The sequence below is a fragment of the Oncorhynchus tshawytscha genome, linkage group LG07 (assembly GCF_018296145.1).
Source record: "Oncorhynchus tshawytscha isolate Ot180627B linkage group LG07, Otsh_v2.0, whole genome shotgun sequence".
NCBI lineage: Eukaryota > Metazoa > Chordata > Actinopteri > Salmoniformes > Salmonidae > Oncorhynchus > Oncorhynchus tshawytscha.
Window position 1 is genome coordinate 2,968,520 of NC_056435.1, and position 17,258 is coordinate 2,985,777.

Genomic DNA, 17,258 nt, shown 5'->3' on the forward strand with positions numbered 1-17,258 from the left:
CTTTGAATGGGGGGGGGTATGGTAGTAGGTGTCAGGCACACCGGTTTGAGTGTGTCAAGAAGTGCAACGCTGCTGGGTTTTTCACACGCAACAGTTTCCAGTGTGTATCAAGAAGGGTCCACCAACCAAAGGACATCCAGCCAACAAGACAACTGTGGGAAGCATTGGAGTCAACATGGGCCAGCATCCCTGTGGAACGCTTTTGACACTTTGTAGTCCATGCCCTGACAAATTGAGGCTGTTATGAGGGCAAAAGGGGGTGCAACTCAATATTAGAAAGGTGTTCCCTAATGTTTTGTACACTCGGTGAAAGGTCAAATAGCTTATGAACTTGGTTATCAGTTTTTGCATTCGTCAGGGGAATATTTCAGGAACAAGGTGCACAAACTGAAATACCAAAGACACCTTGGCATGGACATTGTTCACGTATGACCGAATGTTCACGTCACCTTGGAGTCGATCTTGTAGCAGTTGTCTGCGTTGCTCATCTTAATGAACTTGCCGTCGATCCCCTGGAAGACATACAGGATGTCTCTGACCAGTGCAGCCTCACCAACCTCCGCTGGAGAGGAGAAGAAGAACGAGGGATTCAGAAAAACAACAAAAAGTAGGACAACATTAACGAAAGCCATAAAAGTTACAGTACCAGTCAAAAGTTTGGACACCTCATCATTCAATTGTTTTTTGTTTTTTTTTGTAATATTTTCTACATTGTAGAATAACAGTGAAGACGTCAAAACCATGAATTAACACACATGGAATCATGTAGTAAGCAAAAAAGTGTTAAACAAATCAAAATATATTTTAGATTTGTTTAAAACTTTTTTGCTTACTACATGATTCCATATGTGTTATTCATAGTTTGTCTTCACTATTATTCTACAATGTAGAAAATAGTACAAATAAAGAAAAACCCTGGAATGAGTAGGTGCTGTATCTCTCTATATATCTATTTAAGTCAGCCCCCAACCCTGTCAGAGGAGCACCAAGATACCAGGAGAGCAACTAAACATTCATGAAATGAGGCGATTATGTGAGATGGTTCTTACTGCAGAACAGGAACATTTCATTGCAGACTTGGTACATTTCCCTCCGACCTAATCTCTTTCTGTTTAATATTGAGTATTCAGTTTGTAGAGCCACTGTGCAGAGAGCAATGTGTTTTTTACCATTACAGGCCCCCTGCCCAACTTCTGCCTACGTTACAAAATGTCCTCTAACCGTGAAGCATGTCCCAACTACGCCATGTAGTTCCATACACAAAAAGTAGGCTTATACATCCCAACAATGTCAGTCCCCACCCCCAGCTCACCAGTGAGGTCCCCATCATGGCGTGGCCTGGGGCCCCGGGTGGACAGGGGTGAGGGGCCGAGCGGGGCCCGTGAGGTAGGTGCAAGGGCGGAGGAGTTGGGGAGGGCCCACGCCAGCCGAGAGCCCAGCTGCTGCCCTGCTGTCTGGGGTGGATGTCTGGAGAGAGCAAACATAGAAATATTTAATGGACCATTTTGTATGTTTACATCCGTGTAACTATAGACATTTTTTCTCCCCCTCGACATGCATAACTCTTCCCCTATACATGTTGGTTCTCCTAATGCAAACTGTCTTGTAGGACCATTACCATTAATAGCCTATTAATGAGGGCGTAGCGATGCCTCAGCTCCAAATGACTTTTATAGTGTTGATGATGATCCACTCAACCACCCACTAATCAGATACTTACCCTGGCACTAGACGAGTATAGCCAGACTAATTATACACAAGTGCTTGTGGGGTTGTGGAGAAGGACATGCATAATTGATGCTCACAACGGAATGGAAATACCCTGCTACAACAAATGGCTACAAAGAAAAATATTGTCCTACTAATTTAAGACCCCTTTATATTCTGAAGGTTCATTGGTTACTCAGATGCGGTGCTGAGCTACAACAAACGCATACACTCCCTGCAAGTCCACAGGAACAACACTGAAGAAAGTCTAGAGTCATGTATGACTGACTATGGAGTCCTGGGTGCTGACCGGACAAACAGGGTTCCATCGATTGGCCTTACCCGGCCAGCAGGGGCTGAGGGGTGGGTGTGGGCCCGTTGAGGGAGTACACCCCCAGGCTGCTGATGCCACTGGTGCCCATGCTGGTGGAGATCTGGACGCCCCCAGGCCCCGAGCGCTCGGGGTAGCTGAGGGGCAGGCTCCCAGGTCGGGTGCAGTAGAACGGGGTGGAGTGGGCGTCCCGGGGGAGGGCCTGGGCAAACAGCGCCCCATAGCTGCCAACCTGGGAATTACATGCTATCATTAAATCAATGATGTATCAATTAAATAATGAATTAAATGTGGAATAACATGGAACATTTAATAGAATAGCTATATCTGCTATTAATGGAGTTCTACAGAACTGACATGGCCACGATGGAATTACTGTTTGTGATGATGCAGTCTAGAGGATTATAATGCTTCCATTTTCTGTATCTACAGTACCCGTCAAAAGTTTGGACACACAAACGTTTATATTTATTTCTACTATTTCCAACAATGTCGAAAAATAGTGAAGACATCGAAACTATGAAAAAACGCATATGGAATCATGTAGTGACCAAAAAAAGTGTTGGTTACTAAATATATTTTATATTTGAGATTCTTCAAAGTAGCCACCCTTTGCCTTGACAGCTTTGCACACTCTTGGAATCTCTCAACCAGCTTCATGAGGTAGTCACCTGGAATGCATTTCAATCAACAGCTGTGCCTTGTTAAAAGTTCATTTGTGGAATTTCTTTCCTTCTTAATGCATTTGAGCCAATCAGTTGTGTTGTGGCAAGGTAGGGGTGGTATATAGAAAATAGCCCAATTTGGTAAAAGACCAAGTCCATATTAAGGCAAGAACAGCTCAAATAAGCAAAGAGAAAGGACAGCCCATCATTACTTTAAGACATGAGGTCAGTCAATACGGAAAATTTCAAGAACTTTGAAAGTTTCTTCAAGTGCAGTCGCAAAAACCATCAAGCGCTATGATGAAACTGGCTCTCATGAGGACCGCCAGAGGAAAGGAAGACCCTGAGTTACCTCTGCTGCAGAGGATAAGCTCATTAGAGTTACCAGCCTCAGAAATTGCAGCCCAAATATATGCTTCACAGAGTTCAGTAACAGACACATCTCAACATCAACTGTTCAGAGGAGGCTGTGTGAATAAGGCCTTCATGGTCTAATTGCTGTAAATAAACCACTACAAAAGGACACTAATAAGAAGAATAGACTTGGTTGGACCCAGAAACACGAGCAATGGACATTAGACCGGTGGAACTCTGTCCTTTGGTCTGATGAGTCCAAATTGGAGATTTTGGGTTACAACCGCCGTTTCTATGTGACAGTAGGTGAACGGATGATCTCCGAATGTGTGGTTCCCACCGTGAAGCATGGAGGTGGTGGTGTGATGGTGCTTTGCTGGTGACACTGTCAGTGATTTATTTAGAATTCAAGGCACACTTAACCAGCATGGCTACCACAGCATTCTGCAGCGATATGCCATCATATCTGGTTTGCACTTAGTGGGACTATCATTTGTTTTCCAACAGGACAATGACCCAACACACCTCCACGCTGTGTAAGGGCTATTTGACCAAGAAGGAGAGTGATGGAGTGCTGCATCAGATGACCTGGCCTCCACAATCACTCGATCTCTAAATCAAATCAAATCAAATTTATTTATATAGCCCTTCGTACATCAGCTGATATCTCAAAGTGCTGTACAGAAACTTGATTATGCCATTCTTAGTGCAAATTTCGGAAAATGAAAAAGACCTAGCTAAAAGATAAATTGCAGTTAATTTTTTCAAACCGTGTTTGTCCGTTTCCCCATCTCTACCCAATTGAGATGGTTTCAGATGAGTTGGACCGCAGAGTGAAGGAAAAGCAGCCAACAAGTGTTCAGTATATGTGGGAACTCCTTCAAGACTGTTGGAAAAGCATTCCAGGTAAAGCTGGTTGAGAGAATGCCAAGAGTACAAAGCGGTCATCAAAGCAAATGGTGGCTACTTTGCAGAATCTAAAATCTAAAAAATATTTTAATTTGTTTAACACTTTTTTGGATACTACATGATTCCATATGCGTTAATAAGTAGGTGTGTCCAAACTTTTGACTGTACTGTATATATAGCTATGGTTAGTGTGTGTGTACAGACCCAATTGGTTTATTCAGTCCCAGCAGTAATGGCTCTCTTCTGTTTGCCTGCTCTCTGTGGTGTGGCACACTGGGTCCCTTGCCCTCCTCCTGCAGTGTGTGTGTGTGTAGAGCACTGTGGTGTAATGACAAGTATACCCACCCTGGACGGTTTCCTGGGGTCCTCACAGAGACTGAGCAGCAGGTATAAGACGGACCACCTGTGTTTCAGCACCCCCTGTTAATGGAAAGCAAAACACACAGATTCTCAATTGGTTCTCCTTTCAAAGTCAATAGAAGTATGCATATGCACCAGGGTATTTGGAACAGAAGACTGACCTGAGTCTGCAGCTTTCTGTGGAGCTCAGAGAACAGGGCAGCGTCACCCTCTCTCCTCTGCTTCAGCACTGGAGAACCAAAGGACAAGAAAAACAGAATCAGACCATTAAATAAACAGACATACACCAATTCCAAAAACAGTTGATTAAAGGGGGCTCAACTCCACTCTGAACAAGGGTAAGTGCTGTTTTTTTATCTTATTTACTATGCTTAGCGATCGATGAGATGGTCATTAGTGGCATTACTCCGACTACAAACAAAATCTATTGAGATTTTCTATTATGGAGACTCATAACAAACTTATTTCTTTATTGTCAAATGTACAATGCTGTCACCTTTAACACGAGACAGAAAAGCTCTACTGGGAAAACAACAACAAAAGACCACATTAACAAAGGATGCATGTTTGCAAAGGTAACAGAGAAAGCGCAAACCAGTGATGTGCAGATGCCACTTTCAACTGTCGAGATGGACTCTCAAAGAGGATTCACGCAGCAAACCTGTTCAGTTTAGGTCACTCACATTATTGTCTCTAATAATAGGTCACTCACGTTCTTTTTTGATCTTCTCTGACACTAGGAACTCATCCCTCTCAATGGTGGGAGCATAGTTACTCCCGACGACTCTCACAGCATACTGGAACTGGTGGGCTACTTCAGCTGAAATGTGAAATAGGGTTGAGTTGAAGTATTGAGCATGGAATATCGGCTTTTCCTAAACCATGTCACTACTAGTGAATTAATCTTTCAGACTGGTTCAAATCTTACAGATGCAGAACGTTTCCCCTCAATCAGTTATCAGCTAGCTCCCAATCTTACACTTTCTGGTAGTCATGCCAAGTGATAGAAAATTAAACTTTAGTACCTGCGCTCTAAAAAGTCGGGTAAACAATACTTTCCGGTGAATATTTTGTCTCATATTTCGAGCAGCTGAAAGACTTAACTGCACAGACAACCGCTATAGTAAGTTCAAACGTAATTGTATTCAACATTCTGGCTTGTAAGGAAAATGTCCACGATTGTGCAGTGCTTTGTTTCAGCCTGTATAACTTTACCAAGAATTGGTATCAAAGTCAGGTTTATTGGGCAAACTTTCTGGCAGCCTGGCAAGCCAAGCTAGCTATCCCTAACTAGCTAACTTATTTGAAACAAGGCGTGGTTGGACTGTTGTCAACCGTATCTGCAGCTACCTATATCTATCTAGCTATGACACACTTTTGGTAGTTAACTAGTTAAAGCCTTGGATGTAGCCATCACCTAAATACAAATAAGGGTGGAGCTAACGTTAGCTAGATGGCTAACTAGCTGTGGTCCATACATAGCATGCCATCTCTGACTTGGCTGGCTAGGTGTACAGTTACTAGGTAGCCTACGCTAACTAGCATTGGATGTCACACAAACTTGACTTAACTACAAACTTCGTTAGCTACTGTAGCTAGAAGGCGAGCTGAACGATGGTATACAACTGTTATATCAGCACCACTGTTAAATGTTAGCTAGCTAGCAACAGACCAGGCTAGCTGCACATAACCGCGCCTGGCCAATCTAACTAGCTAGCATCATAGCTACCTTCGCTCTTCCCAGTGATCCTGCAGCAGAGACTTTGAAGGAGGACGTTGGGGGACTTTTGATCTAGGGCAGCCATTGCGTTGCAGTCTTTAGTTTTCCTTATCAGACGCCAGCGATACTACTGGATGCAGTTGTACCCACTACGATTGCTCTTGCTTTGGGTTTCCACTCTCAGTAACAGCCATTTTAACGGAACCCGCCGAAAGCGTCCTGGAGGCGTTGCTAGCAAGAAGAGATGGGAAAAATAAATGAAAATATTACCCTCCAAAACAAGGCAATGGCACTAAAGGTTCCCATGTCAGTTGTTCCTAGCCTTCGCCCCATGCTTATGGTGGTCAAATTGTAAGCGAAGTAGATAGCCAGTTGACTGTTAATTTTGAAATACATTTTCAATGTTCATTTTAAATTATTTTATTGGAATTAATTGCAATGAAGTACAGACTTATCGGAAGACAGTTATTATGCATATTTGCATTTCAGAACCAGGAGAGTGGACAGTTCCCAGACTTGGGGTACAAGGCAAGCATTTCATGACCCAAGTAGTGGACAGCTTTCTCTCTCAATTCAATTTCAATTCAAGGGCTTTATTGGCATGGAAAACATATGTTAACATTGCCAAAGCAAGTGAAGTAGATAATAAATCAATGTGAAATTAGCAATACAAATTAACAGTAAACATTACACTCACAAAAGTTCCAAAAGAATAAAGACATTTCAAATGTTATATTATGTCAATATACAGTATTGTAACAATGTGCAAATAGTTAAAGTACAAAAGGGAAAATTAATAAACATAAATATGGGTTGTAATTTACAATGGTGTTTGTTCTTCACTGGTTGCCCTTTTCTTGTAGCAACAGGTCACAAATCTTGCTGCTGTGATTGCACACTGTGGTATTTCACCAATTGATATGGCAGTTTATCAAAATTGGATTTGTTTTCAAAGTCTTTGTGGGTCTGTGTAATCTGAGGGTAATATGTGTCTCTAATATGGTCATACATTTGGCAGGAGGTTAGGAAGTGAAGCTCAGTCTCCACCTCATTTTCTGGGCAGTGTGCACATAGCCTGTCTTCTCTTGAGAGCCAGGTCTGCCTACGACTGCCTTTCTCAATAGCAAGGCTATGCTCACTGAGTCTTTATATAGTCAAAGCTTTCCTTACGTTTGGGTCAGTCACAGTGGTCACGTATTCTGCCACTGTGTACTCTCTGTTTAGGGCAAAATAGCATTCTAGTTTGCTCAGTTTTTTTGTTAGTTTTTTCCAACGTGTCAAGTAATTATCTTTTTGTTTTCTCATGATTCGGTTGGGTCTAATTGTGTCGCTGTGCTAGGGCTCTGTGGGGTCTGTTTGTGTTTGGGAACAGAGCCCCAAGACCAGCTTGCTTAGGGGACTCTTCTCCAGGTTCATCTCTCTGTAGGTGATGGCTTTGTTATGGAAGGTTTGGGAATCGCTTCCTTTTAGGTGGTTGTAGAATTTAACGTCTCTTTTCTGGATTTTGATCATTAGCGGGTATCGGCCTAATTCTGCTCTGCATGCATTATTTGGTGTTTTACGTTGTACACTGAGAATATTTTTGCAGAATTCTGCATGCAGTCTCAATTTGGTGTTTGTCCCATTTAGTGAATTATTGGTTGGAAAGCGAACCCCAGACCTCACAACCATAAAGGGCAATAGGTTCTATAACTGATTCAAGTCTCTCTCTCTCAATTAAAATCAATTAGCTTTATTGGCATGACACTGTCCCTCATTAAATGGCAGGCAGCAATGTAGTGCACTGCCAACCCACAGTTCTCTGTGTCCTCCCGCAACAAGATGGTTAGCCTATCCGCATCAGAGAGGTCTTTGAAACCTTGAATAAGGGTTTCACATTTGGGGAAATGACACTCTCTAATTGTATTATATTTGTGACATTTTATCAGGAAATACAGCTCTGTTTTACGTTCTGCTGTGGTGCAGTGGTTGCACAGATTTGACTCTGCCATGTTTTGTTTTGACTGGGTGCTGATACAGAACCCCTCCACTGGTTTCTTGGGCTCAGTGCTAGTGAATGACGCTCAACCTGTCTTCATCATAAGGGAGGTTTCTGAGTCAAAGATGAACAGGGTGATTAGCTCACTAAAGAACTCTAAAGGCAAAGATGTGTTTGGGCTGGACTCTACCTTTCTTAAAAACTACAAAGAGTCACTCATTGGCCCCATTACTAAGATCACCAACACATCAATTGGTCTCGGGGTGTTTCCAAGGGTATGGAAGTCGGCCATAATAACGCCCATCTTTAATTCGAGCGACCCTGATGACGTGAGTAACTACAGGCCCATTAGTATACTACCTGTGGTGTCAACGGTTGTTGAAAAGTGTGTAGCAGAACAACTCATTGCCAACCTCAACAACAGCCCCTTCACATTACACTTCATGCAGTTTGGCTTCAGAGCGAAACACTCCACAGAAACGGCCAACTGCTTTCTTCTGGAAAATGTGAAGTCCAAGATGCACAAAGGGGGCATTGTTGGGGCTGTGTTTCTGGACCTAAGGAAGGCTTTTGATACTGTTAACCATGAGATTCCCATCACAAAATTGTCCAAGTTAAACTTTTCCCCCGATGCCTTGAGATGGATGAAATCATACCTTGAAGGCAGAACTCAGTGTGTCAGAGTGAGCAATGAGCTGTCGCCCACTCTTAGCTATGATGTGGGTGTGCCCCAAGGGTCAATACTGGGGCCCCTCCTGTTCAGCCTGTACATTAATGATCTGCCTTCTGTCTGTACTGGGTCTGAAGTTCAAATGTATGCAGATGATACAGTGATATATGTGCATGCAAAGAGCAAACAACAAGCTGCACAAGAACTCACTACTGTAATGGTCCAGGTTACAAAGTGGCCCAGTGACTCGTGTTTGCATCTCAATGTGAAAAAAACTGTTTACATGTTCTTCACAAAGAGGGCAACAGATGCTACTGAGCCAGATGTCTATGTGTCAGGGGAGAAGCTCCAGGTGGTATCTGATGCTACTGAGCCAGATGTCTATGTGTCAGGGGAGAAGCTCCAGGTGGTATCTGATGCTACTGAGCCAGATGTCTATGTGTCAGGGAGAAGCTCCAGGTGGTATCTGATGCTACTGAGCCAGATGTCTATGTGTCAGGGGAGAAGCTCCAGGTGGTATCTGATGCTACTGAGCCAGATGTCTATGTGTCAGGGGAGAAGCTCCAGGTGGTATCTGATTTTAAGTACCTTGGCATCATACTTGATTCCAACCTCTTTTTTCAAAAGCATGTGAAAAAGGTCATTCAGATAACCAAATTCAACCTAGCTAATTTCCGATTTATACAAAATTGTTTGACTACAGAGGTAGCAAAACTGTACCTCAAATCTATGATACTCCCCCACTTAACATACTGCTTGACTAGTTGGGCCCAAGCTTGCTGTACAACATTAAAACCTATTCAGTCTGTCTACAAACAGGCTCTCAAAGTGCTTGATAGGAAGCCCAATAGCCACCATCACTGTTACATCCTCAGAAAGCATGAGCTCCTGAGTTGGGAAAATCTTGTGCAATACACCGACGCATGTCTTGTATTCAAGATCCTAAATGGCCTGGCTCCCCATCCACTCAGTATTTTTGTTAAACAGAAAACCCAAACATATGGCAGCAGATCCACAAGGTCTGCCATGAGAGGTGACTGTATAGTTCCCTTAAGGAAAAGTAAATCCACTTTCTCTGTGAGAGCTTCCCATGTCTGGAATACACTGCCTTCAGACACACATAACTGCACCACCTATCACACTTTCACAAAATGTATGAATACATGGCTAAAGGTCAATCAGATTTGTGATCATAATCCCTAGCTGTGTATTGCCGCTTTCCATGTTGTCTGTAGCTTGTGAGGTGTGGAAACGCTTTGTTGCTTTTATGAATTTTGTCTTGCTGCTTTTTGTTCTATGTTGCTCTGTCTGTATGCTATGTCTTGCTTGTCCTATGTTGCTCTGTCTGTATGCTATGTCTTTGCTTGTCCTGTGTTGCTCTGCGTGTGCTCACTGCTCAATTATTGTCTATATTGTAATTGTTTTGAATAACCTGCCCAGGGACTGCGGTTGAAAATTAGCCGGCTGGCTAAAACCGGCACTTTTACTGAAACGTTGATTAATGTGCACTGTCCCTGTAAAAAATAAAATCATCTCAAACTCAAACTCAGACTGTGTTGTAATTTGGTTGGATCTGATATATTGGATGTTCTGGTCCTAAGGTGTCAGTGTGTTAGTAGAACATGTTTGTGAACTCTCTCCCTCTCACAAACACACACACTTTTAGATTTAAGTTTATTATAGCCTGCACGTGCCAAAATGAATTAGGCTTTATGGTCCAAACCTTACCATGGTGCGCTGCCATGCATTAATGGGGAATTTGCCATTCCATTTGGTTTCTAACTCTTAGTGTATGCAACAGTTTTGTGAATTAGTTAAGAACCTCTTTAGGATTGGCCCCTTTTTTTCAATTTTCGCCTAAAATAACATACCCAAATCTAACTGCCTGTAGCTCAGGCCCTGAAGCAAGGATATGCATATTCTTGGTACCATTCGAATGGAAACACGTTGAAGTTTGTGGAAATGTGAAAGGAATGTAGGAGAATATAACACATTAGATCGGGTAAAAGACAATACAAAACAAAAGAAACTGTTGTTTTGTATTTTTTTTGTACCATCATCTTTGAAATGCAAGAGAAAGGCCATAATGTATTATTCCAGCCCGGGTGCAATTTAGATGTTGGCCACTAGATGGCAGCAGTGTGTGTGCAATGTTTGAGACTGATCCAAGCAACCATTGTATTTCTGTTCAAAATGTTGAATCAAGACTGCACAAATGTGCCTAATTTGTTTTTTAATAACTTTTCATGTTCAAAACTGTGCACTCTCCTCAAACAATAGCATCATATTCTTTCACTGTAATAGCTACTGTAAATTGGACAGAGCAGTTAGATTAACAATAATTTATGGTTTCTGCCAATTTCAGATATGTCTATGTCCTGTGAAATGTTCTTGTTTACTTACAAACTCATGCTAATCGCATTAGCCTACATTAGCTCAACCGTCCGCAGGGGACCCACCAATCCTGAATAAGTTTTTTAAGCGATTCTGCTGAGAAAAGACATGAGCATGCATGCCTGACCGAAACTGATACATTCCAGTTGGCAAGTGTGTGACACTAGATTGCGCAAGCGCTTACGGCTCCCAGTGACGTAGCCTATGATGGAAGAAAAACGTTTATTTCCCACAGCCGAGAGCCAAGAAGATTACCCGTGCGAGGAAGGTGAGAGAGAGAAGGCAGGAGAGGGAAAAGAAGACGCTACTTCTGACTAGTAGAAGTAGGGGACTTTGCGTCTGAAACATTAGGGAAAAAGAATACCGCACTGGCTGCTGGATCATAGACTAACATGTCAGCATATGAATGAAACCAGAACTATGAAAGCGCGTGGGCATTTGAGCTTTACCTTTCATAGAGAGACCAATAGGTGACTGACTGATTGTATAGGATTACAATAGTCGCACCCAGACTATTATAGTTTTTAGGCAGAAAAGGGGGACCGTCCGAAAATCATGGAGTATAGAGTAGAAATAAAAATTAGCTAGCGTTAAAAGATTAAAGAAGACTGCAAAAAAGAAATTGCCCGGAGCATCTGGAACCTGTTAAATAATGGATTTTAGCTCTATTCGCAAGTTGATCACCAGATGGGTAAGTAGCCTATTGCACTGAATTACTTTCTTGGAATCGATTTGCTTGTGCCAAAGCAAAAGTCTATGGGGTTTAGCCTACTACTGTACAGTAGGCTACCAACTTGTTGGTCAGGTTGTTGCGGTTTTACAGTCTATTCTCAATTAAACATTGTTGCGTTTCTATGAACAATTGTGTGTTTCCATTTCCCATGTTTCCCTTTACACTCGTACCCATATACCGGATGGAAATGATAGATTACGGCACTAATAAACTCCTAAAAAAATATCCCAATGCCCCAGGGCAGTGATTGGGGACACTGCCCTGTGTAGGGTGCCATCTTTCGGAAGGGACGTTAAACGGGTGTCCTGACTCTCTGAGGTCATTAAAGATCCCATGGCACTTATCGTAAGAGTAAGGGTGTTAACCCCGGTGTCCTGGCTAAATTCCTAATCTGGCCCTCAAACCATCACGATCACCTAATAATCCCCAGTTTACAATTGGCTCATTCATTGGCTCATTCATCCCCCTCCTCTCCCCTGTAACTATTCCCCAGGTGTTCTCAAATTTACCTGGTAAAATAACGGATAAATAAATACATTTGGAAGGTAATGGCTGTACAGGAACACTCAATACATGACGTCAGAGCTCCGGCTCTGCACTTCACGGCGCTGTGTGGGTTTTGACTGACAGCCTTTATGAATTTGAGTACCACGCACGACAAAAAGTTACCCCTAACCCACCCTCTAATTGGGCAACATTTTGCACATTTTTTGTTCTCGGAATAAATTAAGATGACTTTATGTATTTTGAAAGATGAGACATTGAGGATTATAGTAAATACGCCTTGATGTCATACAAGCAAGCCAAACAGTAAGTCCAAATGTGAACTTCACATTTCGAAATAAAACTCATGCCGTATACAGTGTCAACGTTTATGATCATTATGTTTTATGTACAGTTACAAGATGACATGTCGTCATACCCTATGTTGTTCTGAACAGAATGAGACTTTGTTTATTGTGAAGAAAATGTGTCGTGGCACACGCACCCGAATGCACTAATGACTCCTTTCTATGTACACCAAAATTACGATCTGTTTCTCTGAATTGCCTTGTGAAAGCTGTTAGATCGTATTTTATAATTTAGCTAGTCATGATGGCAATAGAACAAGCTTTCAAATCATGCCCACCTGACCCAGATTGCGATTTATAACGGGCCGTTTTTGGGTTGTGTAAACAACAACAGTAATTGTGTGATGCCGGCGATTCAGGGTTGTGTAACAAATGAAAAAAATACAGGTGTGCTTGCTCTAGTTCCTCAACGTCACAGCTAGGAGAGCAAAAACGGTACCTTATAGTTGAAGACTCTTCTTTGAGTCATTAAAAGTGCATTGAAACTGCTTAGGAAATGTGCACACTTTGGAGAGGTGTGGCGAATTGGAGACACCAGTTTGTCCTCTCACTCAAACCCTTGTAATGTTTTTGTTTTATGTTGCACTTACCCCACATTTTCCAGGAATAGTCTTATCAGGTTACTGAATGTGTTTAAATGGGCTACATCATAAAAAGTTAAATAAATTAAGCAAAGAGATTGTAATTGGTTGGTTTAAACTATTTGAATTGCACAATGTCACTATCATCTTGACTCTGTAAGGTGAAGTATGGACTCAGCTTAGAATATGGAAAGAGCAAATCATCATAGTTGCATTTAAACCACAATTTAAGTCTATAGGGTTCTTCAATTCAGTTCTTTCTTCGAGCTTGGCAGAGTATTCACTTGTAGCCTATTATAATTGTATATTTTAATTTACAGCATAGTTGCTGACAAAATCATTTGTTGATATATATTTTTCTTCTGACATCACCAGGAACCTGTGCTGACTGCTGATACAGCATCAATATCACCTCATGTATTTTTCATGAAATAGATTATGATATAAGCGCACATTGGTTGGCAGATAGGATAAAGTCAAACTGATGCACACAATGACAGATGTAATTGACAGCACACGCCAAACCATCAATTCAGTATGTTTGAATTTAGACAGAATAATGATTGAAAACTGAATCATTGACTGAAATGTAAACATAACAATAATACAATTGAACTCATGAGGTAGAGACCCCTGGTAAAGGCCTGTAAAACAGCAACAACCCAATAATGCAAATATACACTTCTACCAATTTATTTATGTTCTGTGTTGCATGTTAAAAGATGAAGCAAAAAATATTACAGATGTCCATAAACCACCTGTTCATAAATTTACATCAGAGGAGGCTGGTGGGAGGAGCTATAGGAGGACAGGCTCATTGTAATGAATGGAATAAATGGAACAGATTCAAACATGGTTTCCATATGTTGGATGTGTTTTGATACCGTTCCATTTGTTCTATTTCAGCTAATGAGCCCATCTCCTATAGCTCCTCCCACCAGCCTCCTCTGGCTTACCCAACACTCCTTTTTTCTTTAGACATTAGACCACCAGCCTCCTCTGGCTTACCTAAAGCAAACAAACACTCCTTTTTTCTTTACACATTAGACCATATGACTAACGTAGTTGTGTGGAGAATGACGTAATCCAATGGTTTTAGGGCTGATGTGTGCTGCTGGGGAAATCAATAGGTTACATCGGAGCCTATGGGCCGTGGGTTATCCAGTTCAGTACAGTAATGCGTGTTTGGCGCTAATCCAGAGGGCTGCTCCCATGAGCCCACGGGGTTCGAGGCATTTGGAGAAGCTTATGGACATATTACTGACTGTAGCCAAGCAATGCGGCTTGGTTGGGTTGTGTTTCGGAGAACGCATGGCTCTCGACCTTCATCTCTCCCGAGCCCGTATGGGAATTGTAGTGATGAGACAAGACGGTAACTACTAACAATTGGATACCAAGAAATTGGGGAGAAAAAGGGGGTAAAAAAATCAAATACATTTTTAAAAACTACACAGAACATCAATGGACTAGTCGGGGTATACATGCGAGTCGTCCAGCGCGTCACCTCTGAAGGGCATGACTGTAGCCGCGTGTTGAGACGTGTGTTTATCAGCAAACAGACGGGCTGACAGACAGACTCTGATTCACACAGCCTCGCTCTGTTGAGAGATGATGGGCGTGAATTAAAGAACAGCAAATAGTGATGTTGTCTTGGTGATTGGCTACAAACCTACACCCATAGGACTTCACTACATACATGACTATTGAATAACATACTGTAACTTTTGATGGGTTTCAATGGTGTCTATTAGAGAGCGTGACAGTGAGTAGAGGGAGAGAGGAAGGCAACCCATTGGATGCAGTATGCACTGGGTTAGTTAGTCACGAAAAGCTCGGGCCCCCCTGAACTTTGATCTAATGCGTAGAAATGCTGTCTGGCGTTAGGAGAGGAGGAGATTTCCACACACACACACACACACACACACACACACACACACACACACACACACACACACACACACACACACACACACACACACACACACACACACACACACACACACACACACACACACAGTTATGCAAGTGTACCTTTTTTAGGTTGACAATTTCAAATTGTCATTCCCGCAAACGTGTTCAAAGGCAGCACTGTAATCTTTGTAGCTGTCAGTTTGCACAAGGTGCCCGCTGTTCCTCGCCTATGATGTATTGGTGGGTTATGAAACCAAAATACTATTTCATCCATAGATCTGAAGCCGTGAGTGAAATTGCTGTTTCTTACAATGATGAGGCTCGTTGTACAGACTTTTTTCTGTGTGTAGCACTTGTGTTTTGGGCTCATCCCCTGACAATGGTTACTTACTGATGAATACGTTATTCCTTTGGGGTAATTCCCTGCCTCGGGGGAAATCAGCCAGGACACAGGAATCAGGACATTATCAATGATTCTGTCATCAGTCTCAGCCAATGACATCTGTTCTCTATTCAATTATTTGGTTCCCGGAGCAGCTACTCTTCCCTATTCCTGAGGATTCACTCAAAACACAAGTACAAAATCATACACATACACAGAAACATAGAAACAACAACAGCATAGAGACAGTAATGCATTATTCATTAACACGAAGGTGAGCGATGAAACATGTATGAAGCAGATCGGGCGACCGACCGACAGACACAAGCACATAGGAACAGTAACACACTGGTCAATACTAGTAAGATGGGACAGAGCCTCTCTGGCCGTGGCTGTTTGGCTGCTGACTAATCAGCTCGTCTGGACAGGAAGTCTCTCTCCTGCTGACTTCCGGTCTCCTGGGGATTAGGTGAGGAGTGGGGGAGCTCTCTCTCTCTCTCTCTCTCTCTCTCTCTCTCTCTCTCTCTCTCTCTCTCTCTCTCTCTCTCTCTCTCTCTCTCTCTCTCTCTCTCTCTCTCTCTCTCTCTCTCTCGCTCTCGCTCTCGCTGTCCACATAGATAGATAATCTCATTTATACTCGCCAGGGGGAGGGACCTTAATGAAACACTAGAACCATGTCATGATATAATGGGATCATGTTGTTGAGAGGTGATTATGAGGTGAATATACAGACATGTAAATGATCATATCTGACTGCACAATGGATCTCTCCAACTGGGACAAGAAGATATTGAATTAATTTGCTTTGAAAGGGAAACTCATGAGCATGTAATGTTACCATTATGTAAAGTAGCCTATACTCTGTTACATTAGATGTACTGTATAGCATGTTCTTAGTGTTTCATTATTCCTGATAGTCAGTAATACAGTACTACAGCATCTGTGTCCACCAGTGGGATACTTACACAGGGTCTACTGCCTATGTATGGTGTTGTGATTGTTGTGCTGTGTTTCTAGGGACAGAACGGGACAGGATTAGTAGGATCTGAGCTAAACGGATAACGGGCCATGACACCACTTGTCGTTAGTGTTTAGACTTAGGATCCGGTCAGGGGTTTCTAAAGTTCACACAAACATTTTATCTGATCAACATTTTTGTTGTTGTTGTGCAAATGACATCAATTCAAAAGCTGTACTGTACATTACAATATGAGGTAATATGCTTGGTCTCTTTAAAACCATTTTTCCGAGATAAAGAAAAAAAAGCTCATTTCCTTGACAGAGGCTTGCTGCATGAAAATACTATGCAACTCTCAATGGACATGAGTACGTATTTCCCCTGAAGACCTCACTCATAGAGCTTCGACTCAAGCTTCCCGTATTGATCTAGCTGTAGCCAGGTTAAATAGCGGTATTATGACTGTGTGAGCTGTGTAATCACAGTGTTATCACACCTCGCTGCACCCACCCTCCGTTTCTCTCGGACCAGGGTCTTTCAGCCAGGTGGTAATAACATATGACTTAACACCCTCATACTGTACGTGTGTCTCTGTGCGGACAGACTGGGCTACTTCTTGAACAGGGATCCACAGAGCTCCTCCTTATTCCATTTTGTCTTGTTGCTCTCCTTTAAGTATCCGGTTAATTCCTTTCCATCCAATAACAATAACATTCTACTTTCCATTCATTTGGTTCCAACATGGTGCCCATCA

General features: G+C 42.3%; 2 protein-coding genes across 6 annotated transcripts in view; one reads left to right on the forward strand and one right to left on the reverse strand.

Moving 5' to 3' along the window:
• The window catches only part of LOC112235382 (gamma-tubulin complex component 3 homolog), a 28,907-nt gene extending 22,607 nt beyond the window's left edge, over nucleotides 1-6,300 (reverse strand). For both annotated transcript variants that reach the window (XM_042323871.1, XM_042323870.1), the window contains exons 1-7: nucleotides 6,056-6,300; nucleotides 5,039-5,146; nucleotides 4,488-4,555; nucleotides 4,312-4,386; nucleotides 2,050-2,270; nucleotides 1,313-1,467; nucleotides 450-562 (exon numbers count right to left, since the gene is read on the reverse strand). In XM_042323871.1, coding sequence (XP_042179805.1) covers nucleotides 450-562; nucleotides 1,313-1,467; nucleotides 2,050-2,270; nucleotides 4,312-4,386; nucleotides 4,488-4,555; nucleotides 5,039-5,146; nucleotides 6,056-6,131 — 816 coding nt within the window. In that variant the 5' untranslated portion in view covers nucleotides 6,132-6,300. The remainder of the gene's footprint in view (nucleotides 1-449; nucleotides 563-1,312; nucleotides 1,468-2,049; nucleotides 2,271-4,311; nucleotides 4,387-4,487; nucleotides 4,556-5,038; nucleotides 5,147-6,055) is intronic.
• Nucleotides 6,301-11,316: 5,016 nt separating this feature from the next.
• The window catches only part of LOC112235393 (phospholipid-transporting ATPase IH-like), a 100,310-nt gene continuing 94,368 nt past the window's right edge, over nucleotides 11,317-17,258 (forward strand). For 3 of the 4 annotated variants that reach the window (XM_042323872.1, XM_042323874.1, XM_042323875.1), the window contains exon 1: nucleotides 11,317-11,779. In XM_042323872.1, coding sequence (XP_042179806.1) covers nucleotides 11,741-11,779 — 39 coding nt within the window. In that variant the 5' untranslated portion in view covers nucleotides 11,317-11,740. The remainder of the gene's footprint in view (nucleotides 11,780-17,258) is intronic. The other variant, XM_042323873.1, reaches the window with a different exon arrangement.